The 27018-nt window shown below is 36.9% G+C and overlaps 1 protein-coding gene across 8 annotated transcripts in view; it reads left to right on the top strand.

Moving 5' to 3' along the window:
- The window catches only part of LOC113492109 (lethal(2) giant larvae protein), a 50710-nt gene extending 23917 nt beyond the window's left edge, over window positions 1-26793 (top strand). For 3 of the 8 annotated variants that reach the window (XM_026869418.1, XM_026869417.1, XM_026869415.1), the window contains exons 3-25: window positions 12237-12414; window positions 14112-14358; window positions 15105-15292; window positions 15552-15731; window positions 15987-16075; window positions 16191-16310; window positions 16533-16695; window positions 17125-17314; window positions 18658-18775; window positions 19321-19422; window positions 19523-19627; window positions 19834-19993; window positions 20347-20489; window positions 20905-21055; window positions 21423-21628; window positions 22046-22186; window positions 22515-22678; window positions 22845-22938; window positions 23063-23158; window positions 23323-23445; window positions 23743-23866; window positions 24641-24684; window positions 25100-26793. In XM_026869418.1, the coding sequence (XP_026725219.1) occupies window positions 12237-12414; window positions 14112-14358; window positions 15105-15292; window positions 15552-15731; window positions 15987-16075; window positions 16191-16310; window positions 16533-16695; window positions 17125-17314; window positions 18658-18775; window positions 19321-19422; window positions 19523-19627; window positions 19834-19993; window positions 20347-20489; window positions 20905-21055; window positions 21423-21628; window positions 22046-22186; window positions 22515-22678; window positions 22845-22938; window positions 23063-23158; window positions 23323-23445; window positions 23743-23866; window positions 24641-24684; window positions 25100-25222 (3249 nt within the window). In that variant the 3' untranslated portion in view covers window positions 25223-26793. Of the gene's footprint in view, window positions 1-12236; window positions 12415-14111; window positions 14359-15104; window positions 15293-15551; window positions 15732-15986; window positions 16076-16190; window positions 16311-16532; window positions 16696-17124; window positions 17315-18657; window positions 18776-19320; window positions 19423-19522; window positions 19628-19833; window positions 19994-20346; window positions 20490-20904; window positions 21056-21422; window positions 21629-22045; window positions 22187-22514; window positions 22679-22844; window positions 22939-23062; window positions 23159-23322; window positions 23446-23742; window positions 23867-24640; window positions 24685-25018 lie in introns of all 8 variants that reach the window. The other 5 variants (XM_026869416.1, XM_026869423.1, XM_026869422.1 and 2 more) reach the window with 5 other exon arrangements.
- The last annotated feature ends 225 nt before the right edge of the window (window positions 26794-27018 follow it).

Genomic DNA, 27018 nt, shown 5'->3' with positions numbered 1-27018 from the left:
GCGTGCTTTCCTACACGAGATTTTGTTGAGACATTGTCTGGTGTAAAAGATGGAAGTTATGAAACTGTTTGCTAGATTTTCATATTATTTTACTTAAGAGCAAATTAGTTATCTCATATGCACTTTTGGCTTTTGACGTTTAAGAGTCAAATCGTAGTGGTAGTTTAACATTTTAAGGTTATATATTTCTATTAAACTATATCGACCTTTTTTACACCTATTGCCCTGTATTTTATAGTTTAAACTTGGAAGTAGCTGTTAACTCTGTTTATACATATTAAATTAAATCATTTGTGTTAATGTAGCCCAATATTAGAACTCGCCTGCAATCAACAGAACCGCATCGTTCGCACCGCCCAGCGCCCGATCAAATTCCTTAACTTTACGATTGTTTTACAGTTCGACATTAGCTAAAACGAGAATACACCTTGTCTACCATTAAACTTTTATTTCTGACGTAAGAAGGCAATATTGATGCCTTTCGTGTGGATTTTTTATTAGGCTATTAATTTTCTCCTTAAATCCATTCCTCATTGCAGTATTGCGTGACGAGACAACCCTTGTTGTTTGTTTTCTGAATATTATCGGGGGCTCGGAAACTATAGACAGTTGGTTGACAAAGTACCCTTCTAACCTTAAGACTTATTATGCACTTGTCACAAAGTATAACTTTATTCTTTGAAGGACGTATACTGAGGTCATACTTACATACCTTTTCCATAATATTTAACGGGACAATTACTATAATGACGGGATGTTTTCTTCTATGATATGCAAGCCAGCACTGAGTATGCTTTTCAAAGCTAAAATAATAGTCTATAAAAATAAATCAGCGTCAACAAATTAGCAAAATCTCTTTTCAATAACATAAAAGTAACGACGGTTTTTATGTGTTGCTACGGGAGCCTTTAAAACACTTTTATAGCATTCATGAATCATTTAGTTACAACTCAGTGATAAGACTTTGATGATACATAATATGTAATTCGAAAATTATTAATACATGGCGTTGATAGCGTTATCGATAGACGTATCAGCGATGCTATGTGCCCTTGAAGGGCACCTGCGGTTGCAGGGCCCATTATATAAAGCTTAACTCATCGTTATATTAGCCTAACAAAACTATCCACTCAAAAAAAAAAAAATTGTGTATTTTGTCTCCTTACACAAACATTATACTTTTTAGCACAAATTCTCTTTACTCGCGCCCTAAGGCATTTACTTTAACATAACAATAGCTCTGATTACGCTATAACCAACATTTTTAATTACTATCTTATTTGCATAGTATAATAACAAACCAACTCGTGTAAAGTAGGTGAAGGACGCTCTAGCTGGGCGGCGGAATAACTCTGAAAAGAAAAAGGCTTTTACTATTTTTTAGTTTGGTCTCAAAGTATACATTAAGTTCCTACAATTCCTCTTCAGCCTTGTTTAGAATTAATTTTTATTTGAAGATTATTGATATAAAACTTCCTTAAAGATTATTTTTGCTAGGTTTCACCCTCTGAACTGAAGACTTAACTTGGCACTGCAATCTAAACACAAACAACGTATTAGTGCTTCCTAAAAGAAGTCTGAATACCCTGAATAGAGCTTGCAAAAACTGATCCGAAAAACAAGTTTCCAAAACGATTGATTTTAGCAATTCTAATAAAGAATGTAGGTAATATATATAAATTTGTTAGCTTGAAAATCCCTCTTAGTACGGGAGACTTTCACTTCGAGCTTGAAATGTTCCTTGTTAATCTAGAAAAGAAGCACCGAAGTCCTATAAGAAATCTAGTTCAAATAAAGTTTTAATAGTCTACAAAGTTGTACCGCTTGCAGAACTTTCCTGCTTCGTATAAATTGGCTTGAGCTGAAACAGACCTAATAGTTTTTAGTTTATTAAGTTGAAAACCTGACGATTACTCGGTGAGATGAGAGATTGATAGTTGCAGCAAATGACTTGTGAAGTGCCTTCTTGTTTCCCTTCAATTTCAACACCTACAAATGTTTAGGCTTCTTCATATCTTGGCATCGAGTTTATAAATATTCAATTCGTCTTTCAAGCGTTTATAGTTCCCTAAGTGGATATTTACATTACGTCTGGTCCTGATGAAGGTCGCCCCAGGTATGCTGTCGTAACTCATAGCTGACAACGACCCGTACATTTATCTCGTGCATGAATATGCATGCTGCCACAACCATGTTTGGCGAACGTGTCTGCCATAATATTGGCTATCTGGTTTTGATGCAACGAAAGCGGGATTTGAAAACTGATATGAATGAAAAAACAAAAGAAAAAACTTTACTGGAACATATTTTAGGATAAACCTGCGATGTTCAACAAGGCGTTGTTCGTTCTCAAAATTAAAAATTGCATTTTTTGCAGTATTTATATGTATAATTTTAAATAGTAGGTAATAGACTGTAAACAATAAACATTTAAGCTTTTGCAAACTTTACGGCAATATTAACCCATTTAGTCCTACCGTACCAATTATTCTCCAATAATTGTAAAATTCTTTTTCAATGTCATGCTCTTACGAACCAGGAATGATGCCAAATGAATGGTGAATTCGCTATTGTTTATTAATGAAGGCTATTGTAATAACGCTCTATGATTTCCTTAATTTAGTCACATATGATCCAGTTTGCAGTATTCTCAATGACAACCGCGCCTACCGTTCCGCTAGACGGTATCGAGATCACGCGGCGTGCTCCATTTCCTACCCATTGCATAATTCAATCGCATTGCATACGAGAATCGATTTTCACTTTCGCGTGCATTCGTTTCCATAGAAATGTTTATTTTTAATGCTTACACAAGATTGAAACAGACAGTCGGCAACTGTGTGTATCTTTGTTTGAGTTTAACACAATGTATTGAATTATTTCTGTGTATGTAACCATGTTTTGCTTACACGCTGATTTTATAATAATTTATTACGTCATGTTTCCTGTATTGCTTTCTCGAATATATGCCCGTACATTTTGATACCTTGTAATAGAAACTTAATTGTAACACCAAACTGTGCTTTCATTGTTAAATATGACGTCCCACGTGCTTGAAACAATATTTTTTACTGATTTATCAAATACGTTTCAATTCAAGAGCCCCTCGAGTAAAACGGTACAGTACGCCTGTCATCTCAAGAATTAATTAAACCTACAATACTGTACCGTTAAGTGTTCATTAGCTTATTAAACCGTCAAGTCTTTATTTAGAGATACCAATACAAACTTCTTTACAACTGTCTTAAACTTAAACATTCTACTCTGAACTTTGTGTGTAAGGCATTAGAGGTAAGTATTGATGTGTGAAAGGTTACATGATGAAAAGAGGTTGTGATCGAATGTGGGTTCAAATGTTAAAAGCAACGGTACTCCGCCTCCTTGCTGCACGAACTCACGAAGTTTCACCGTATTGAGATCGTTGCATTGTTGCTCTCCGTATACGGTCGGAGTCTATTAGATGTGCTTTTTATACAGTTTGTTTTCGTTCAACTCTTTGATAATATATTATTCATCATTTAGCCGAGCTATCTGTTTTTTAGAATACTGTCTGACCTTTTTAAGGTGAGTTGTTAAGACAAGTCCCTATTCTATAAAGAAACGAATTTGTCCCGCATTCTTTGCCAAGATTTACCTCTGTGGCAGACTGACATTAAGAAGGACCTAGTTTATCATAGTTGGCGACAGGCGTGTCCAAATCAATTCCGTTTATGCTTCGAAGCTCACAACGTATAATACCGTTACTAGTAGATACATAATTCGCAATGTACAACAATATTATACAATATGAATCAAGTAGCAGCTTTATTGCTATGCCGCTACGACCTTGTATATTAAGTGCATCAAAGTCTCACGGCTCAACAGTTATGTAATAGTCTGCAGTCATCATCATGAGTCTACGAACAGTTGAAGATTACGAGATTATTCGATACGTATCTCCTCGTGGTATCTTTCGCTTTTACGTTCAAATCTCTTGAGGCTTTTGTTTTTGAAGTTGACAACATATCCTCACTTCTATGTATATTTGACCTATAGAAAAACGATATAAAATCTTGAAGCGGCAAAACTTTAAAGATGGTAAACATGTTGAAAGTCTTTAGTATACTCAATGGCACTCAAAAGATTCAATCAGTACACTTTTTTTTTCCTTAAACAACAGCACGCCTCACGCAAAGGATACTGCAGTAAGCCGTGCACTCACACTGAATGTCAATAGCTGTCTGACTCACGTTTGCCAACCACCTGCACACATCTGTATTCTAGTCCTTATCTACATTCTTTCACTACATCGACGCTTTTGTTTCAACGTAAGAATCTTCTACCTGAACAAAACTTGACATGCACATTATTTTGAGTAAAAGATCTTACTTTGTCTATTTGTTTCTTATTACTGACGTTTTGTTGTGTCTGATTTGTCATACTGTGATAATGTTAGATTATCTTATCCAGAACCTGATTCATATTTCTAAACATAATCTGCTTTGTATCATAATCTTGGAAGTGTACGATATACATTTTCTCAGAAAAATGAGAGTACATGTTGTTTTCATTTATTAGTAATCGCATTTACGCCGGTTACGCTAAATTGACAATTTCTAAGTAAAACGGAATTTTATCTTTGTCAGAGAATAAAAGTACTCATATCATCAAGATGTTGTCAAGTTCACTTGAAGATATATATGTGAAAATATATATAATATGATACAGTAACATTTGCATGACTTATATATTTGTTCCAAAAATCATGACCAAATTAAAAAAAAAGATAAAACAGTTCCGTTAACCGCCTTCAATGTTTCTCTAAATCCACTAAATGACGGAACACTTATTTATCGTAAACAATCGCCCTGTTTTCAAACAAAATAAAACTTCCCATCATTATCTCTTATGAATGACATTTACCAAGCGCCGGCGCATCTGAATGGCGCGGCGCATGCGCCCCTCCGAGTATAGTCATCGATAAAGGAAATCATTCTCTCCATAAAAGGCTTGATGTCTGTTACTAGTATTACTTAAGCTAATTGAACGTTTGATTATTCAAAGCCAGTTCAAGTTGATCGCATTTAATCGTTATTTATTGATAGCAAATGGAATTAGTGAATTAATGCCCATAAACTCTATTGGGATTGCCGACTAAGAACTATTTGCTTGTCCAACCTGACTTCTGAATGAGAATTTGAATTGCCGAGAAAGCTTTTATTTAAAGTTAAATTGTATTTAGTTCGTATTTACCTTTTCTGGCGAACCTAGTAAAATGTAGAGCTATTTAAATAGCTTTCAAGATCACTTCGAAGCGTATTGGTTTAGAAATGCAATAGCTACATGTAATTGGTTGAGCTGATATTAATCAAATTCGCCCTAGAGTTTAGTTGTCACGTATGAACAATCGATTCCACACGCTGCGCCCGCGTCGCTGGCAACAACAATGGCGTTGGGCGACGCTGTGCGCTGTCCGCGGAAGTTGTGCAGGAAGCCCCACTGGGACTATTGACACCCAATGTATTTCGTACTACACAGCCTGGTGACGTCATACTCATTCATAACTTCATCCATTATTTAAACCGATAATGAGCAGCTTTGTATTCATACAGTAACCCTTTACCATGGATTGGTCATCAACGTAGATATTTTTTATTCGTGGCAACTGGCACAGAAATATATTGAAAATAATTTTCTATCGCAATCAAAACATCGTAAGAAGTGACAAGTCAATTAATTAACAAGTCAGGTTAGTAGAAACGAGATCGCCATCGTCACATGGAACTTGAGTTCGAATGATGTTCGAAGAAAATAATTTTAATAGACTCATGCATGATACAAGCAAATACCTACAGTTGCTTACGATAACAAGCGTGAGTTGATGTAGTACCATCGATTCTTATTCATCGTGAGGTTGATGACCTCACTGATCGATATTAACCACTAGCGAAGCGAAAAATTACAGCCGACAATACGCAAAGCTCGTACAACCGGCCCTATTTATATTTATTACGCCATCACGCCCACATAACAGACAACCTTTACATTACAGCCTGGAAGTCTTCAAGTGGTATAAAATCCTATACCTCTCGAACTACAAATGGACGTTGGCTGGCATTCTGACAAATAGCTATAATAAAACCAGGGCCACGAAAAGCTTATTAAAAAGTGTTACCGAGCTGACTTACACGTGTCAGTCTCTGCTTAATCGATATATAACAGACGTCTATCAAAACGCTGTTGATAGCTCAAAACAAATTGGTCTGCTGAGCTCTGAAATATTTTTGGTCTGTTAAATCAATCTAGTTCAATTACTATGATGATATCATTTGTCCGAAATAAGAAATTCAGACTATAAAGTTAATAAAAGGAAACTCCTACTAGACACAATTGTAAAGCGCTTGAGATCAACACTATCAACAGTAAGATTCCTCCAATTTAAAATGCCCGCCTATCAGTAGTAATAATATTAATTAATCAGTCTTAATCCTTACGTTACTACAGCTAAACTTGCAAATTCGTCCCAAGTCATGGTTTTATAATATCGAATTCGAATGCGTCGATGTCGTCGACATTGTAATGTACGCATGAATTCGCACTGCGTCGTCACAAGGTTTCCGTTTCCTCCCCGAACCCATATATGTACCGTGTGAAGTTACAATATTTTTAATGTTGAATTTAAAGCCCAATAAGCTAACGCGAACAGAATTTAATAGAATATTTCAAACGAATCAAAAGTTATCGTTAAATGAGTGTCATCGGTCTAACAAACTGTTTGGAACCAAATTCGTGGAAAAATAATAAATAAAACTTGCTTTATTATAACAATAAATAACATGTGTTTTCTTTACTAGAATGGCTTTCCACACTGTATTCTTATCTTTAAAATGCTTCTTAGGTTTCCACTCAAATACAATCCACTTTCTAGAGAAATATTGGTACCCCGATTACGTTAAATATCCAAACGTGACTAAAACACAAACATCCATACAATTTCCACTATTTTGTATCTAATTCTGTTTATTTAATTTGAGAATCGCATGAACAAGGGCACGCACACTAAATAAATTAACTTTTCTGTTATCCGGAACAGAATGATTCATGTGTGACATCTATAAATATTCTAGGCGTGTTAATTGTGTTTACATTATCGGAACACACACATTTTTATGGTCAAGGTCATGACTAGGGTCGCCACCTTTGACTAGTTTATCAATATTGTTTTTGTTGAGAAAACAAAGGTCGAATCATGTCTGTTGATATCAGATATGTAGTTAGGAAATACCTTTTTCCCACAAGTGAGCACAGAATATTATGACTATGTGCTGATAAATGTTCTGTATCATTTTACTTGTGACAACCCTATGAAGCAGACCCCAGCATAGTTAGGAAAAGACTGGTCTGATGATGACAACCCTAATATTGTCGTGATTTTATCGCGATTCTACCGCGTATTCGATATTGCAGTTTTTGAAAAGTTGTGTGATAACGAAATAAAATATTTTCTTCTCCAGTATCAAATATGTACAATCGGATAATGTGTAATCCCAGTTTAATTTCTTTGGTAATTGTCTCTACCAATACGGGGACCCACTTACCGGTACAATGCATTAACTTTTCTAAGCCTTTCCTAATGATCATTGAATAAGCAATTAGGATTACTCCCGGGACAGTCGTTGCCCCTTATCCTATAAGTACCACTTCCTAATTACTTCTTGTTCCATTACTTGTTTTCTATTTTCATAAGTACTTTATAATACTTAGTAAAGTACAGTAAGCTTCATCGCTTTCGGTTCACCTTGCAAGGACAGGAAATAGAACATTGCAGATATAAAAGTACACAAATAAAATGACATTAAAACTTTTTTGAACACAAGTGTTAAATCGGCCTCATAAAGTGACGTCATTTGGCACGAAAGCCGCAGCCGCTATAATGGCTTAGTGACATCATTTGCAAGGTGCGTAGGCATATCAGTGCAGTTTAATGTGGACAATCGTATTACTTCCAGTTAACCACGTCTAATGTGATATGGGTTAGTTTACGAGCGAATTGCTCCTACGATATGCACTTTATGTGCTATATACTGTAAACGATAAATTACTTCTTTTATAGGAAATTAGTATAGGAAAAATATTGTTGCACCTTCTAAACTTTCTACGACAGAACCCGTGCAAGAAGTATCCACGTCACAGACATTATCGAGATAAGTTCACAGGACACAGATGGCACACCTAATGACCACAGAATAGATACAAACAAATATGCGACGCTCTAATTGTCACTGTTAACGCAATCATTACATTCCTGAGCCGTCATGAATATGAATGAATAACGTCGTTTACACATACTATGTGCTTGTAATTGAAGGACAAGTTACGTTTGATCGTGAGATTAATTTGGAGGTCTGTTGTTAAGTTAATGTACTCTTTGGGTAAGGGTTAAGGGTGTGTTCGCTTTCATATACTTTTTTGTTTGATTGACATAGAAATATTGTACATCTGTCACATAACAGTGTTTGTATTAAAAGTGTTTTGTTAAATTAAAGTTTCTAAATCCATAACTCGAGACTAATAAAAGTATCAGTCCCCGTTAGATTTATTTCATTGAATAGTGTAAAAACACAACTGTTTTTGCCATTTAGTTTATCATTTCGTACATCCGCAACACATTGTTATTTTATTTATATATTCCGGTGATACTTAAAAATGCCAAATGTGTGCCGCCAAAACCGCTACAACTGAGTATAACAAAAGTCCTTATAAGGCCTGGAAAGTATATCAAGATTCAAGACTATCTAAAACGAGTTCGAGATACTAGGACGTAGCCAGCTTCGCCAAAAACGCTAAAATTGAAACATCGGAACTTTGTAACGTTTGAGTTAGGGTATGCCAGACTAGACCTCTTAACGGTATCGGGCAGTGATTCTCAACTGTTCCTCCTAACGCTTATTTTGTTAAAGCAACGTAGCCCGAGTATCACAGGTAAATAGTTAGAATGTTAGTTCATAAATTCGCTACTTGATCCAAAAACTATTACATTGTATCAAATTACCTTGTCCAGAACTTAATAAACTACATATCGTACATATTTGTTCATAACTTTACCGTTTACGTTTGAGCATTCTATGGTTTGCAACCATTTGACTATTACATAAAGTTCAGAATGTCTTGAACTTCCATTATCCAACAATTTACTTCCCAGTTTAGTGTGACTATTATCTCTGTCAACAAGCGATATATTTTTTCAAATATCTTTAAATTTTCTTGGTTGAGCACCGCTGGTTGAGACGAACCGGTCCAGTAAAGCGATCAAGCTTTGTTGGTCGAGTGCACGTGTACTAGCGGCGAGTAGAGTTGCACAATCGTGGCCGAAGCCAGACAATGGATGCCAGAGGCTTTTGTACAGTTCATCACTGATGGTACCGGCTCTTGGCTTTCTGGTACCAATTAGAACAGTTAAGACCGTTATGATAATTAAAAACAACGTTTTTAGAACGATCGGTTTTATTTGTTAAGCCTTTCGTTGGTATCTTTATTTCCTTTGGTTGTCCGTTAGGCTAAAGATGTGAAGGGTATCAAAAGAATATTATACTGTTAACAAAAATACAATGCATCATAATGAACATAGCTGCGTAGTACCACTCTATATTCTGTGCTATAGCTACATAAAAATAATTTGAAAATCTCTCCAGATACTGATATAACACGGAGTATTTGCGTTTTATACTTATGAAGACTTTAGAAAACTAGATTGATTCGCGTCACAGGGTAAATTCCCACAATCACGAGGAAATATAATAATGTCAAACAGCGTTCTAAGAAACAGTTCGCTTATTAACCGAAGATGATACAATACCTGTTTGATAAGCATTTTGAGGGCATCGGTCACGCCTGCTCACATCTGGTATGCGACATTCCGAATCAGCAATCAACTGAACTTTAACTGAAACATTAGAAATTCAACCTTAAGTTTACAGTTATAAACTCTACTTTCAATCGACAGAAACACGGCTTTAAATAGAAAACCATTTGAACTCGCTACTATTTATACAAAAAATGTGTTTCATACGATTTGTTTATTAAATATTTTTGTTGATGATACTGCGAACATTATCGTTTAATTTGGCGCACCCGACCTTGATAGGTTTTACTAATGTGTCTGAGTCATCGAAATATTTTAATGCATGTTTTTAAACTAAATGATTGACGTCCGAGCTTCCATTAGTAACATCAAATGCTTAAATACATTCACTGTATTGTGTGTCTTTTTAGCTTTCACGATGTCCCAATAACGTAATGATAGAGTGATGGTACTACCATGTGATTTAAACTTAAATATCGTCGAACAAATGTGGTAATTACAGCTCTATCTCGTTTCATTAGTGTATTTTGATAGTTACATTGAGAACATTCTGTACAGTGACTGCTATTCACATAAGTATGCCAACAACTTGCGGACAAATGTGTTTTTTGTTATCGTGTATTTAATGCGGGATTTTTATAAATTCTAGATATTTAGTTGTTAATTAATGCTCCTCATTACGCTACTAATGTTTGTAATTCACCAAAATAGCTTTTGTTCGGCATAATTGAAATAAGTTACGCATTAAACACATTGAAACAGAAAGTATTCTTGAGAATTATTAGTAAATGATAAATTACTAAGATGAGTAATAAAAATTAGGTACAAATCTGCAAGAAAAACAGCGGACATGTTATGAAGTATCTTTCTAAACATTTCATAGAAGAACGTATAACAAGTTTATTAAACCTATAATTTTATAAACACGCAACCAGCAAGCCTGTGTTCCCACGTCCCTTTTCATAGGCAATAACTATGCGGTGTTAGACAAGTGGCAACTACAATTATTATGCGTTAACTTTGAATGGGAAAACGCACGCGATGTCATTTAGTGAAAAGTAATGGCTGATTTAGTCCTTCAGAACAGAAATATTGAAACCTTATTGATGGTTGTTTGCTTTCTTCTCAATGATTACCTACGCTAAAGTTAAAGATTGTCTGAGTGTTCGTATTTGAGAGATGAGGAAATAAATTTTAATTCTTAAGCGAGCAAGAGCAGCTTCTTTAAACTCTTTCTTGTTGGCTTTTAGGTATTTATCGAAGTGAAATAACTGTAAATACATACTTTTTAGTGGACTCTACTTACACCATCATGAAAAAATAAGTAATTTAATTTGCAATCAGACGTAAGTTTATGTCACGTCCTTAGATCAGAAGCAACCAGCTCATAGTTGAAAAGAACAATTTAAATTCGTTTTTTTAAATATATTTGTACACATTTCTTAAAAACCTAGTACCACAGATTACTAAATAGTTACTAGTACTGAATAAGTAGCAGTATGACTATGAGTCAGAGATCCGCACGTTTCATGACGTAACGCCATTGTGTCCGAGGTGTCAAACAGGCTACAAAAAGCTCATTCTATCACTTAATTACCTTCCTATTCACATTTGTGATGTAATTGTCCTGTAAATACTATGTTCTTTTGATAACGCTGACTAATATGTTGTGTACCAACAGTTGTTGCCGCGACAGTGTGAATACTTTAGGTATATTGACCTTTATTGCACTGAGTTAAGGAATGTTTTCGTATATTATGTGTGCGCTGTATGGTACTACTGTATAAACTATTATTTAAAATAAAATAAATTCGTGCTTATTAAAACTAGATTGACTCCGTATTGCCAAGTACGAATGCATTGTTTGTTACAATGATGTTTCAAATGAAAGATGCATCATTATTTATACAATGTGTATGTTTAGAAAATTGTTTGTTAACGACAATAGATTCTATTTACTAAACAATAGTCTACAATATGTTCTGTTGCTTTAAATCGTTATCTCCGTGGTAAAAGAGATATATCTCAGAAGGGATTGTTAGAGGCGAAATTAGCGCAAATGTAAATATGTACGTTTATTTAATCTTTTAATTTTCTTGATTTCTTGAACTTTTTATATAGCTCAATGTATAAGATAAGTTATTTATTAAATAATTTATTCATTTAAATATAAGTTTACGGCGGTAAGCCAAAACTCTTATCTACATGTAAAATTATTCAACACAAACTTAAATTTTCTTTAAATTACTCAAAGACTCCACGTAACTCTCTTTCAATATGAATAGGTGTTAGTAGGTTATGTTTGTAAAAAGAAAACCCAGATCTCTTACTCACCTTTCATCTCAAAAATGCAAATTGAGCATTTAAACCTAACGAAATCTCTCGTTATTTTCAGACAGTCCAACACGGCTTCCCTCACAGAGCATCAGCGCTAGCATGGGACCCACTGCTGCGGGTGGTCGCCCTCGGCACGGCCACCGGCGCCCTCAAGGTGTACGGCAGACCCGGCGTCGAACTCTACGGACAGCACACCAACTCAGACTCCAGCGTCACACAGATACTCTTCATACCTGGTAAGCCGTACTTCATAACTATAAGGTGCAGCGCAGACGGCACACTTTTTGTGCGATCGAGTCTGCGGCGCTCAAAAAGTCTGCATGGCGCGCCTTTGCGTTACTGCATATAATTGCTTAGATTCTATTATCACAGACTAAAAAGTGCGTCACGGATTAGTTTGTCGACTGCGCTGCACCTAAATATTAATGAAATATCAGACATACATAGAACAAAACGGGGAAGTAGTAGCTAACCCTTAATCGCTATTAGGAAACTGCTCCCCCTTCTCAATTCTCTTCGTCAAATAGCCCTTTGACAATCTTCGCTTGTGAAGGACTCATAAGCAGTCGGAAAAGTAAAAACTTTGATGACGAATGCTTTTAAGGCTGGATTCTGCGTGCATTCGTATTTATTTGGGAAATAGGTTCGCTTTCTGCTTTGAATATGTAATACGTAATTAGGTGGAATTCAGAGAACGACACGCAAGAACAATTAGCAGATTTAGTCATGTTAAAGCAGACTATGTATTTGTTCCCATTAATAAATCTAAATACTTTGTAAATACCAAATAATAATTACGTATTATAATAGTCAAACGCACATCAAAGAAGTGTCCGTATTCATGAATATTTTTGCGAACAACACTAAAGTAGCTACGATGACACATCAGGTGCACTGGAATTCTACAACAGTTATCTTTCTGGGTTTGGGTGGGCCATTACTTACCGCGATTAGATTATCATTTATATTTTGTACTCTTGGAATGTTATATGTCATGTCTGTTTATTTATAGACGAAACATTTTCGTTCTATACTAGTATTTCACGTTTATGTATTATATTAATTATTACTTAGAAATGTCGTCCATTATCTGGGTGAAAGTACAGGTACATAAAATATTAAAATGGTACTTAAAACAAGCTCGTTTATTAGGGATTCTAAGCGAACGACGCGTGGGCGAGACCACGCACCGGGTTTATTATAAAACGTTTAGTCACACTGAATGACTTTGATAAGATTTTATTTTAGGACGTTATTCATCTGGAACGCTGTGCGTGTTGCTAATTCCCTTTTTAATGCGTATAGTTAAACATTGATACAATGTACTGCATTTCATTACATTTTTAACAAAGCTGTTCGCATATTATCCGTCAACGTTTTCGGTAAACAATGACAGTCTTACTTAATATTATGTTGCTATAATATTATATACATATATGATGTAGGTATGTGAGTGTAGTCAAATCCGTTATTAGTAATAACGAAATGTCAACCCACTGATACCGCTTGATAATGTAACGTTTTTTAGTAAATGTAGTTTTTGATATCAGTTTATCGCACCTATTATATTACTAGTGGAACAATTTGATAAATAAAAATAAGTTCATGTTTGTTTTGTACTGCAAAATTATCGCACATTTTCATAATATTTAGGTTTGTGTTTTATCAAAAGATAATTTATATAGTAACACTGTCCTGTTCTACTATCCACTATCGGTTTAGAGTTCCATTTAAATTCCATGCTAAAACAACAGTTCAGTGGTAGGTATGTTAACGAACTTCTTACTTCTTTACCCTGATGGCAAAAGAAATGAGGTTCAACACTTTTTCGTATGTATGTTTCAAGCAAATTCCGGCGGAATGCTCATTTACTGCAAAATAATTGCAAATGTGGTTAAAACACTACTAAAATGTTTCATTTCCTCTATTCCAGGCACAGGCCGTCTAGTATCACTATCAGATGACAACAGTCTACATCTATGGGAAATAAACGAAAAATCGCTGGTTGAGTTAAAAACGTACATATTCGAGGGAAAGAACAAGAAGATCTCTGCGCTATGCGTCGAGTCGACGGGCAAGCACCTGGTGATCGGAACCGAAGGCGGGAACATATACAACCTGGACCTTAACACGTTCGCTGTCACCGAAGATGTGATATATCAGGATGTTGTTATGCAGAAGTGAGTAACATTTACATAGTAGAGCTCTTATTTACTTTTATTTTGATTGACCGGTTGATCCGTGGATAGTGACTCCATACATTGTATGTCTTGTATCGATAATCAAGGATATCAGGTTACTCCAAAAATACGTATTAGTTTCTCAGTTTCTGAAAACTAGAAATATGTATGTTTTTAGTCCAAACCTCAGGATAGCTAAGGGTTTATTTTCAAATTTAAACTTATGAATAAATATTGATTAAATATACCCTGTTGACGTATTCACAAAAAAATCGGTTAAGCGATTTTAACTTATTAGTAAAATCGAGGCCAAGAGACTTAGATATTGGACAGTTGTCGACCTACCGGTACATATTTGTTTGTCTTATAGATAAGATTATATTTCATTGCATTGGATAAGTATATTTTTCACTTATTCAAATGATTCACCCAGGTATTCGAGATTATGCAACGACTGCAAAAATATCCGGTTATAATCCTGATAGTTATCTAAATGTCATTATTTTCCACAATAACCAATCACTTTATCAAACATCCGCTTTCCAGAGAAATACAATACTTATACTTGATAAGCAAATAATTTTCTCAAAACAAAGATATTTTGTAAAAAACATTAATGAGTAGCAAATATTTCAAACCGCCTATCGATGCGTGTATGCAATATATGTTATTTTTTTTTTTGAAGACTTGCCCAAATTACCCACCCTTCATAAAAACTAGGTGTTCAAGTTCTATTTCTGTTCCAGTTGTCCAGAAGACTTCAAAGTGAACCCCGGTGCGGTGGAAGCTATCTGCGAGCACCCGAAGGTTCCGTCCCGCTTGCTGGTCGGCTACAACCGCGGGCTCGTCGTGCTGTGGGACCGCGTGGCGGCCGCGCCCACACACACCTTCGTGTCCAACCAGCAGCTGGAAAGCTTGTGTTGGAATGATGACGGTACGTCATATATTAGATGAATAGGTCATGTTTAAGTGAATGCACCGAACGTTCCTTCCCCTGTCTTCCTGATTTAAATTGCCGCTCTTATCCTAAACTTTGAAGATCCACATCTTATAAGGAACAACTTTACTTATTCAAAATGCAACACAAGATACTTGGTATATTGCATGTGCATGTAGTGTATTATAATATTAAAATAGTAGTTGTGTTTAAAAATATATATAATAATATGGTTTGACTATTTATTCCTGTACAGGCGAGCACTTCACATCATCTCACAACGACGGTTCATACGTGACGTGGGAGGTGGCGGGCGCGGCCAGCGACCGGCCGCTCAAGGAGCCCGTCACTCCGTACGGCCCCTACCCCTGTAAGGCCATCAGCAAGATACTCACGCGGACCAGCGTCGATGGAGACGAGATCACTATCTATGCAGGTATGTTCGGCATTATAATTTGTTTAGTTAGGGCCGATTTTTTATAATCTGTTTACTTCTATCTCAAGAATAAATATGGCCGTTTGACATTATTTCACAAAAGCTGTCAAAACGTCAAACATATTCGTCAGATAAAAATTATCTGACGATTGGAAAAACGGCCTTACTCAGCCATTTTTAATTTTGATCTACGGCATGAAGTTTTATTAGCGGCATTATAAATAAATGAATTACAATAAAAGTATGTATTCTCAGGTGGCATGCCGCGAGCTTCATACTCCGACAAATACACAGTCACAGTACAACAGGGCGAAAAACACGTTGCCTTCGATTTTACCAGTCGAGTAAGTAATCGTTTATTCATTTGTTAACATATTCACAGTATCACGTAAAAATTATAATAATAAACTAAAACAAAAGTCCGGTAATTTATTTTCACAAACTTCATATTTGTATTAGGTTATCGATTTCTTCACAACGACTCCGGTGCCCCCGGACGGCGTCCCGCTGCAAGAGGAGAGGCCGGAGACACCCGCTCAAATACAAGTACAAACCGTCAACCAGGTCGCCGCTGCCTTGGTAAGATATCTTTTTTATTTATGGTGTAGTAGCTGTATAAATTACAAAGTTTTGAAGTTTTGAACAAAGTACTTCCAAACTTAACTTTTAAAATGTTAAAAAGTGCAGGAACCGCGAGAATGAAAGAAGTGTAGAAATACCCAACAATCCTGTAAAACCGTCAAAGTGAGTTAAGTTTTGTTAAAAAGTACTCCTACATAATTACACATAAACGTTCCCTAGGTGGTGCTAGCTGAGGAGGAGCTGGTAGTGATAGACCTGTGTGACTCCCGCTGGCGGCCCATCCGCCTGCCCTACCTGGTGTCCATACACGCGTCCGCCGTCACCACCGCGCAGCTGGTGGACAACGTCGCCTCCAACGTCTACGAAAACATTGTGGCTGCTGGTATGTTGCTGCTATATTAGTCAAAATTTAAACATTGTCTGTTGTAGGGGTCCCAGTTAGCGGTCAGACATAATGTACGTTTCTATAAAAAAACCTATTAAGTGCAAGTCGGATTCCGTACAAATAGGCGAATAAAAAATCAAATTAGATGATCGGTCTACAAGGAGCGACTGCCCATCCGAACTCCTGAACCCAGTTATCTGAGCAACACGATGCCCCTTAGTGTTAGACTGGTCGTCAGACTTTTTAGCTTCTGTCTGCTTGTAACGTCTGTCAAAGATTTATCAAATTATGACATAAAATCAAATTAGCAAATAAATGACGATTTGAAAAAATTTGAACTATTAAATCAAATTTTGATGCTTCTAACAAAATCCCATTACAATTAATAGTAATTTGTACCAAAACTTGTTTTACTCCGTGTCCCAGGCCAACAGCAGTGCGACAACATGTACTCGGAGGGCGCGTGGCCCATCTCGGGCGGCAGCGCGCCCCTGCCCGAGGCGGGCGAGCGCCAGCTGCTGCTGACGGGCCACGAGGACGGCTCCGTGCGCTTCTGGGACGTGGCCGCCGTGCCCATGACGCCGCTCTACAAGTACACTACCGCGCATCTCTTCAGGTAGGCACAGCTGACATACACTCGGGTGTAATTTATCTATAAGTTAGGAGAGATACGACTTGTATACAGAGTTCAAAATAACTTGGAAAAGGGCTCACCACAATACGGCTACTAAACTAGTATATTTTGATAACAGACTAGTATTAAAGCGCCAAATGCAAAAAGAAGGCGTAAGCCGTTGTGCACCTATACTCTCAATTCTGCGGGTCAATTTTACTGCAGCGATGGGAACCGAGTATTTAGATCCAAACTCGGTTTAGCCCGTTGCATCAGGGCTCACATTAGGAAGTGAATTGCCAGGGGTCGACTATAAATAGTATTAAGCGGTATGAAAGAATATTTGTCAAAATGAAAAAGATAGATCTGATGTAAAGAGGATGCAAATTTAAATTTAACTGAACAAATAGGCTTCAATATAAATAATAAATCTGCCAATCTCACTCATAAATGAAGCTTGCAATTAAATCATATGCACACAGTGAAACTAGGAGCAAGACGTTGTCGCAATTGACTTAATTATTTTGATTGTCCGCAATATAGTATAGATATTTCCCAATAATTATAACTGAGGAAACTGATGTTTAAATTCTTAATATATCTTAATCTCAATATTTAATGACAAATCGGTTTCGTCGTGGCGCATTCCTATAATTTCCCTTTCTTATGTCTCTAGTCAACCAAAAGCATTAAAACTTGCCACTATTTCAGGACACTTCTTTAAACTTTTCTTGTTTTACATTTCCTTCGATCACATTTACATTGAATTAGCATAGAATTTAAATCGTCTAAATTCTCCAGTTATTCTTACGTCTTTGATTTCACGCGATAACGCCTTGTCCTGGGTCTGTGTGACTATGTATTTAACGTTAGCTAATGGTTTGTCTTCTGCTTATCGCTTGCTCACAACGAAGTGGGCTCAAACGATCGACCACAAGGTAACAGTTAATGTTGTAAGCATGAATAACATTTTATTGCCAGCTGCATGCTTATTTTTCTTTATGTTGGCAATACTTAGCTTTAATACATTTCGTAGCTCAAAATATTATACATATTCAAATTTACATCTTTTTATTAATTCCTTATAAGAATTTTATTTTTAAAATTTTTGTAAACTGTTACCTTTTATTTTATTTTTCTTACCTCATTACAACAATCACTAGAAAAAAACATGTTAGAAATTTAGTGTGTTAAAGAAATGAATATAAACATTCCACAGCATGATTTTTAATTGCATTAAATCTTTTGGACTTTCACTTGGTAGAAATTTTCATAAAAATAGATCATTAATATATTTATAGAACTGTGAATAAAATATTGCTATCATAATTGTATGTTACGTATAGCGGTGAAGAAATTGGCGAGAACAACGACAGCCAAGCGGATGAGGAAGAATGGCCGCCTTTCAGACGAGTCGGGACCTTCGACCCCTACAGCGACGACCCGCGGCTTGCGGTCAAACGGGTGAGAATATACAAACACTACCTTTTTTGTAAGGCCGACGGATCCTCATGGACACTCACTTCCTCTGGGGAGGAGAAGGGTAGTGTCAGACTCTTACTGACTAAAGCTGAACCGCCGTGCTACGTCCTCCGCGCTTTTATGTCGGTTTATAGCTATGAGTTTCAATCGTGCTTACAAACACTACATACCAGAAGACAATATCCATGTTTGCTACTTAAAATGCGTTAAGGAAATTTGAACAGAAGTTTCTTCACAAAATATAAAAAAAGTCATAATCGACGCTTTTACTATTTTGTGTCTTAATGTCATGAGTGCAGTCACATTCAAACCTAGTCCGTTGTTTTGGAACAGTTTTGCTTTGTATTGGAGCGTATATTAACTAATTTCATGAATATTGTAGCATCATATGTCTTAATAGCTTAATAGCGAAGTGCCAAAATCAGAAAAACTTACACGGCTGCTGTTTCAATCATCTTTCATTGATGTTAGAGACTGGTTAGAAAATACTGTATTATGTAATTCCTAACAACTATTTGGTTTTGTAGGTGATCCTTTGTCCCTTATCGGGAATGCTGACTATTGGTGGAGCGGCGGGACACATCGTCATCGCTAGTCTCAAGACGTCCTCAAACACAGCAGAAGTCAAAGTAAGTCTTATTTCAAATGCAATAAATATCATTTTTCTATTGACTTTTTGTTTGCGGTATTTTGAGCTCCATTGTTCTAATAATACGTTTTTTTACTCAGTCTGTGACAGTGAACATCGTGTCGGACCGAGACGGTTTCGTGTGGAAGGGACACGACCAGCTGACGTTAAGGTCCGGATCGCTCACATTCCCGCAAGGATATCAGGTAAGATTAATACTAGTTGTTTCTGTGTAACAATTTTTAGTTATTTACACTTCTTATACCTACAAAATGATTCCTGATGAATTCAATGTTGAGTAACGTAACGTTTTATTTTTTTAACGATTTTTTTGCTATTTCACTTAGTATATGAGGCGAAATGAATTTGTGAGAAATTGTACCGTCAAATACTGATGTTGTTGTATTCCCAGGCGAGCTCTGTGGTACAACTGGTGCCCCCGGCGGCGGTGTCCGCGCTGGGCGCGCAGTGGGAGTGGGGGCTGGTGGTGGCGGGCACGGCGCACGGCCTGGCGCTGCTGGACGCGCTGCGCCCCGCGCCGCTGCTGCACAAGTGCACGCTCAACCCGCACGGTACACACACACTTACTACTGTCAGTGGGAGTGTGGTAATAAAAAACATGTGCTGCAAAGTAACTCCCCAAAGACCTTCTTTTCCTTTTACAGAGAATAAGAGGAAACTTCTCCGTATTATGGTTAGGTAGATATCGCAGTTTTGAATTCGGTAAATACACGGTTGGGCTCACGTAATAATTGACTTTAACAACACACAAACACAACAAATAATAATTCGATAAGGATGGGAAGGAAGGGAGCTAATAAGGAAAATACTTTTCCTTACCTTTTTGGGAGCCGAAGGGGTCGCTTGTGCACGCTAAGTGCAGCTTCGGTAACAATCAAATAACAATGGTATATTTTCCGAACAGATCATTCCGGTGCCGGCGACACGCCGATATCTAGAAGAAAGTCTTTCAAGAAGTCGTTGAGGGAGTCGTTCCGGCGACTGAGGAAAGGCAGGTCACAACGGCGCCAGACTACGACCACGTCTAGCCCCACTTCACCCACACAAGTGAGTTTTTTTAAGATAATTTCGATTGTTTTGTCAGTTGTAAATAAGGGATAGGTGACTTCTGCGTATTTACGACCTATATCTTAAGGTCTGCTGTGGGTCTTGATGAAGAAAATGATGACTAATTTATTTGTTAGTGATTCACGTCTGCGGAACGAAATCTTGAGAGAATTAATAACTAGGTTAACACTATGTGCTTATAACTATCGTGAGGATGATTCATTATTAAATGATACTGTCAGTCGTGAGTCGAACTGTTTGACTCGCGATCCCGCCGCGTCAGCTCATGATTTAAGACTCCGGTTGGGTCCGAAACTAGTCGGGCAATCCCGATAAATTCTTATGAATAAAACTGCATCATTTAATAGTCAAAAACTTTCAAATATCCTTATTTGATGTTCGTCTTCGTCTATAGCCCATCCCTAAGAAGCCGGCAGACAAGGCGGCTTCGGACACTGACGCGGAGTTGAAGCCAGTGGAGCGCGCGGTGGAGGCGCGACCTGCTGACGACGGCTTCGGATCCATGGTGCGCTGTCTGTACTTCGCCAGGACATTCCTTATCAACAGTATGTTCACGTTTTATGTACTATTATTGTGAATTATTTTTTGGTTGTTCATAACAGCTGTATATATAGGGTTAAGCTTTGAATTGCCGTATTTGAAAACGGCTCTAAGCTATAAGACGTTTTAAAATGTCTATTTGTCTCTACATTCTAGTTTGCTTAATTACTATGCAAAAAGGTTTTAATTTTTCTTTCGTTTTTTAAATCAATGGGCGAACGCAACCTACCTACGCCTTTATTTTTCAATTAAAAAGATTTTGTAATTTGGCCTAAACTATTTAAATCTTAACGAATGTTGTATATGGTATGTGTTGTGTTTCTTAAACTAAGTAATCTATTACTTTAATATTAATGTATATTTTAATTACAGCACAAAACTCGACTCCAACTCTCTGGGCGGGCACAAACAACGGTACCGTGTACGCATTCACAATAAACGTGCCGAACACGAACAAGAGGAAAGACGAGCCCGTCACGTGCCAGCTGGCCAAGGAGATACAGCTCAAGCATCGCGCGCCCGTCATAGGGATCACTGTACTGGACGGTGCGGCCGTACCGCTGCCAGATCCATTGGAGGTCAGCTATTATATGAACAGAAGAAAAAATTTAACCATGTTTGGAACAATTTAATCTTTTGACATATTTTTAAGTGTGACAAGTTGGAAATTATGTGTAATGAAAATCAAACTAAAAATCAAATACTCTTTTCAAAATAGTAATAATTCCCTTTAAAACTGTGTCTCAAAAAATTGTTGCCAGCTTCTTTTGTTTTGACTGGGTTTAAACCAGGTTCACTTGAAGAGATTCTGCACATTATTTTACTGTATTGAGCAGCTCAGCATATCTATCTGTCGAATTCAGCGATCTCACTAAAGACATATTAAAGTGATGATGTATTCAGCTTACAGAATAATGATTTCATTTCGTATCGCAGTATGATAGATATGCAGCTAACTACAGCTGTAGGTTCCCTAACTACAGCCCCATGTACAGGTGGAGCGCGGCGTGGCGGCGCTGCCGGAGGGCGGCGCGCACCGCGTGGTCATCACCTCGGAGGAGCAGTTCAAGGTGTTCGCGCTGCCCTCGCTCAAGCCCAGCAACAAGTACAAGCTCACCGCGCACGAGGGCGCCCGGGTACATACACATACACACTATAATAATACATAGACGACATTCAGTATTGTTTCTGTTAAGTTCAATTAAATAATTTTTTTCACGCGATTTAACAGTGGTACAGAAACGTGACGAACTTCCGTTGCAGTGTCGTCCAGTTACCTTCTAGTCGGGCCTAAGCTTTACTTCAAAAAATATAATAGTCAAATTGGACCTCATAAACCGTTCGGTATAAGTAGTTATAAAACCTCAATAATCAATTTACTCATATGTAGATTACCAATATTTTCAAATTACCTTATTCTCATAGCAATTAAGATGGTTTATTTACTCCCACCTCTGGCTCCAGGTCCGCCGCACGGCCTTCGCGTGGTTCGAGTGCAACACATCGGAGGGCTCCCGCCACCGCGAGTGGTGCCTGCTGTGCCTCACCAACCTGGGCGACTGCCTCGTGCTCAGCCCCGAGCTGCGCCGGCAACTCAACGCGGCCGCCGTGCGCAAGGAGGACATCAAGTAATATACTCTACGCAAATATCGCAATTTTCGATTTAAAATAAAAATAATAATATAGCCATTATCAAATCCTTTTTCGTTTCTGATTCCTTAGATTTGCGTACAAATCCACTATTTGAAATGCAAGGTCACCACAGAAATTCTTACATAAGATTTTTTTTTTCAGTGGTATTTCAAGTTTGTGCTTCTCGAAACGAGGCGAAGCTCTCTACCTGCACTCTTCATCGGAACTACAACGGATCAGTCTGTCCGCCACAAAGGTATATCAAACTCAATAGTAAATTATAAACTTCTGTTGGACTTGGTATAAAACAGCTGTTACGTAACGTAAAAACTAACATTATTAAAACGACCGATTTATATTATAATATTTGTTGTTTATAGGTGACAATTGCGCAGTGTCATATTATCCTGTCTCCATGGGCAGCTTCACTGCGCGGAGCCTTCGAAGAGCCGCCGCTAACTAATGGCGACCACAAGGTAAATAAATACATTGCCGTCTTAACTCTTTCTTTATCCAGATTTAACACAAACTATATAACAGTTAGCCATCACAATCAAAGGCAAGGCTTAATTTACGTCCTACATATCCGAACTAGTTTTAAATCAAAATAAGCATACTCATGAATAAAGTCGTGCTTAAGCAGGAGGAAGTTCCCGAGGCCGCGCACGACGTGACGGCCGCGTCCGCCGACATCACGGTGGACTCCGTGAGGGACCACACCAGCGCGCCAGAACAGCCGCCGGAACTCAACATCAACCTGCAGGTAATACAAGGAAAATAAAAGCCGGAAATTAAAACTAGAAGGAAATGCTAGGACAATAAGAAATGTAACATTTTTCATTCACAAGTTACAGCAAAAAAACAATTTAGATTCTAACGCGTAGCGTAAGCTAATGTAACTTACTTATATTAAACTTAAATACTAAAAAAACTGTATAGCTATCCCAGTATCCATATATTTGAAAAATTAAACTAATGGTATGAGGTTGACAGCCGTTAACTAGTTAAAAAAGTCGAATATATTATGCATACGCTACATAAATATCCTACTGCCTCATAGAACTCGCAAGTGAACACGAGCTCGATGGTAGTGAAGACGACGACGCGGACGATGATCAGCGACAGCAACGGCGACGGTACCACCACCACTACCACGACCACCTCCAACTCCACCACCGAAAACAGTGAGTATGACGTCACGCTTTGACCACCCTGCCTTACACGCTGTCCTACAGCCAATTTACTTCTTAGTTTAGTAAGCAGTTCGAGAGGCCTACCGCCCTCTCGTATATTCATATCTCTACGCCTTGTAGCGCACGGTTAAGTCTCTGAAACTTGTAAAATATTTAATTATAAAGGCTACTACTAATCCTATAAGAAAGAATACATGGCCAACTTAATGTTGTTATTCATTATGATTAGATAGATTTAAAAGAACTTCTTAAAAGTCAACGTAGTAGATCAATTAAACCAACAAATAGAATAAATAATCATCTTTCTGAAATCATTTTAGAATACCTCATCAGTCCATATTTTATACAATTTTAATTTACAGGAGTTTCCCGATCAGTAAAAATATGATCTGCATGAAAGCGATATACGCTTTGAATTGGCTTAAAAATCGTGTTAAAATTATCTCGATATTATTATACAGCAAAGCTTTTGCAATACAAAAACAAATGTTTTTATTGTAAATGGTTACAGAAAAAGAATAATAAGACTTTTAAATAGTGAAATAGTCTATTGATGGCGAAGCCGTAAATTAATCAATAAATACTATTAAAAACATAGCATTTTCTGGACAAAACAGTCTTATTGTTCTGCTTGGTAACCAGTGCCATATTCAAAATATAAAAATTAATAATTTGTAAAACAAGTCGCTTCATACACCATTTTATATATTTATGTTTAATGTTTATTCGTTTGTGTTTGACGGGCGCTTTGTGTTTTGTTTGTAGTCCTAGAGCACAGTCGCGAGGAGGGAGTCATCACGCGCATCGAGGTACCCCACACTTTGCTTTCTTAAACCTTATGTACTATAATTTCTACATAACATACCTACCTTGCATGAATGCCCTTTTCTATTCCGAGTATTTTAGTATTTCAACAAATTATTTAGCTTCATATGCCTAACTTTTTAGATCTCTTGTTCCAGAACAGTTTTTCTTCTTGACTAATAATTACTAAACTAAACCTGTGTATTAACCAACTAACTTAAGACATCAACAATGTTGTGGCGTCCGCTCGTGTGTTGTTCGTACAGGGGTTCATTCACCATCATGGCTAAATTATATGAAAAGATATTGGTAACTTACAAGCATTGGAATAATCTTCAGTAGACCCCGGCAAACACGCGCGGTCGCCACGAGTTGCCGAGAAGAACGTACGGTGGTACTCATAAGGCGGTGTTCACACAGACGGGCACCGTGACGGTCCCGGCCGGCACCGACCCGAAGCTGATCCTCGAGATGTTTGACCGCCAGCGCTCGCCGCTCAGCGTGCCCGTGCCGCCGCCGCCCGCCGCCGCCGAGACCAACTAACTGCCGCGCAACCGACACTTGCTCCCACACTCTCGTACTACTCACTGTCTGTAGTGTCTGTCGTACCCCGTATTAGCGCACTCCGCTGCGTCGTACGTCCGGTATGCACACCACCGAATCAACACGACATACCGGAATTATTTTATCGTTTGACTACTTGTATTTAAGTGACAATCTTTAGTTATACAATTTAATAGTATAATTTGTCTACGTATTTATCGCGTTAATTCTTTCTTTTATGCCTAGACAGCTAAAGGTACTGCCATGAAAAGCTTTTATTCTTACAAAACAATTTGGTTACTCTAGGTCTTCAAAGTATTTTCATTTAGGAACATTATCTGTACATTTATTAAATCCCTCGTATTTTAGGGAAATTGCATTTTATTATATTTAACTTTGAATATTATATAATAATTATTTACGTGGCTTGCATGTTTATATTGTGGCGAATACTTTGGATGTAATTTTTCTTGCAATGTTGTGTATTATTTAATTTAAAATGTTATAGATGTTTAATTTGTACTTAAGAGTATCACTAGATTTTCTATGACGAGATTATCTTAACTACAATATTGTTCTTAGTTCTATAAATACATGGCGACCATAGCTTTCGACACTAATCGTGTATATTAAAAATAAAGCTTGATATGTAACTAAATCGATCACGTAACCAATCTTTACGCAAAAATAATGATTAACGTTTATTTTAGTACAAAATCCGGAACGCCATAGCAACGTTTGTTGTAACAGCAATACTGCAATATAATTGTGGATTGTTTTAAGTAATTTATAGTTAAGTGAACAATGTGAAATTAATATTCTAATTTAGATAAGTTAGTATTTCGTACATTCGGAATGAATGTGATGTGCCTATTTATTTCTTTTTTATTAAAATAAAGATTGTATCTAGGTAATAGCATTAGAAACTTTTTTGACAATTAGTAATGACTAGAATATATTTTATTATGGATAGCATTTAGATTTTCCACGGCGAGTTGGAGTAAACATTTTTATTGCCAATTTTTTATCGTAATGAAAATTGTTGTATTACCTTTCAGTGTTTTACTTAAATTAAACTGTATATTCCGTAAATATTAATTGTAATAAATTATAATGTTGTACGAATGGAAAGTTTTATGCAATATTTTTTTAGCTTTTTATTTTACTTAATTTTATATAATCATTTGCAAGATTATTTTGTACCTTAATTGGAATTCCGTTATGTTTTTAATAATAAATGGCAGCTAATAATATAAATAGCTATTTGCACATCTTACTACACATCACAATTCGTGATTTAAGGGGATTGATTTATTGTTTTAGACATATATTTTATCATAGATATAAGTTGAATGTGCCTGTCTTTTTGTTAGTAATGTTTGGCCCTCTGGCCGGTGTCGACATAACATTTACTGTAGGAAGTGTTGGGGTACTTGTATGTTGTCCAAAATGCTTCTATTTATAGTATATACAATTTTTCTCCTTATACTGTGGCATTTTAATAAACATTTGATACGAAATTATCAATTTGTATCCAACATTCTTACAAGAAAATAAAAGCTAAGACTATACATTTGTTTTTATTTATATTAATAATGTCTTCCAATTTAAGTACACTAGGTCGCAAAGTATGTTGTGATTTGGTGGCTTGTTACTTCTGAGCAGTCGGAAGTGAATTGGAGCATTTAGGATGATCCAATCAACTGCTAGAAATAAAGTAGTTCTGGCATCAACGCATTGCTAGCGGGTGTGGCTTTTATTACGCGATACCACATCCTTCTATATCTTAACATCAT

The sequence above is a fragment of the Trichoplusia ni genome, chromosome 3, assembly GCF_003590095.1.
Source record: "Trichoplusia ni isolate ovarian cell line Hi5 chromosome 3, tn1, whole genome shotgun sequence".
Classification (NCBI taxonomy): Eukaryota; Metazoa; Arthropoda; class Insecta; order Lepidoptera; family Noctuidae; genus Trichoplusia; species Trichoplusia ni.
The sequence above is the reverse complement of the archived record's forward strand: the minus strand, read 5'-3'. Positions and strand labels throughout refer to the sequence as shown.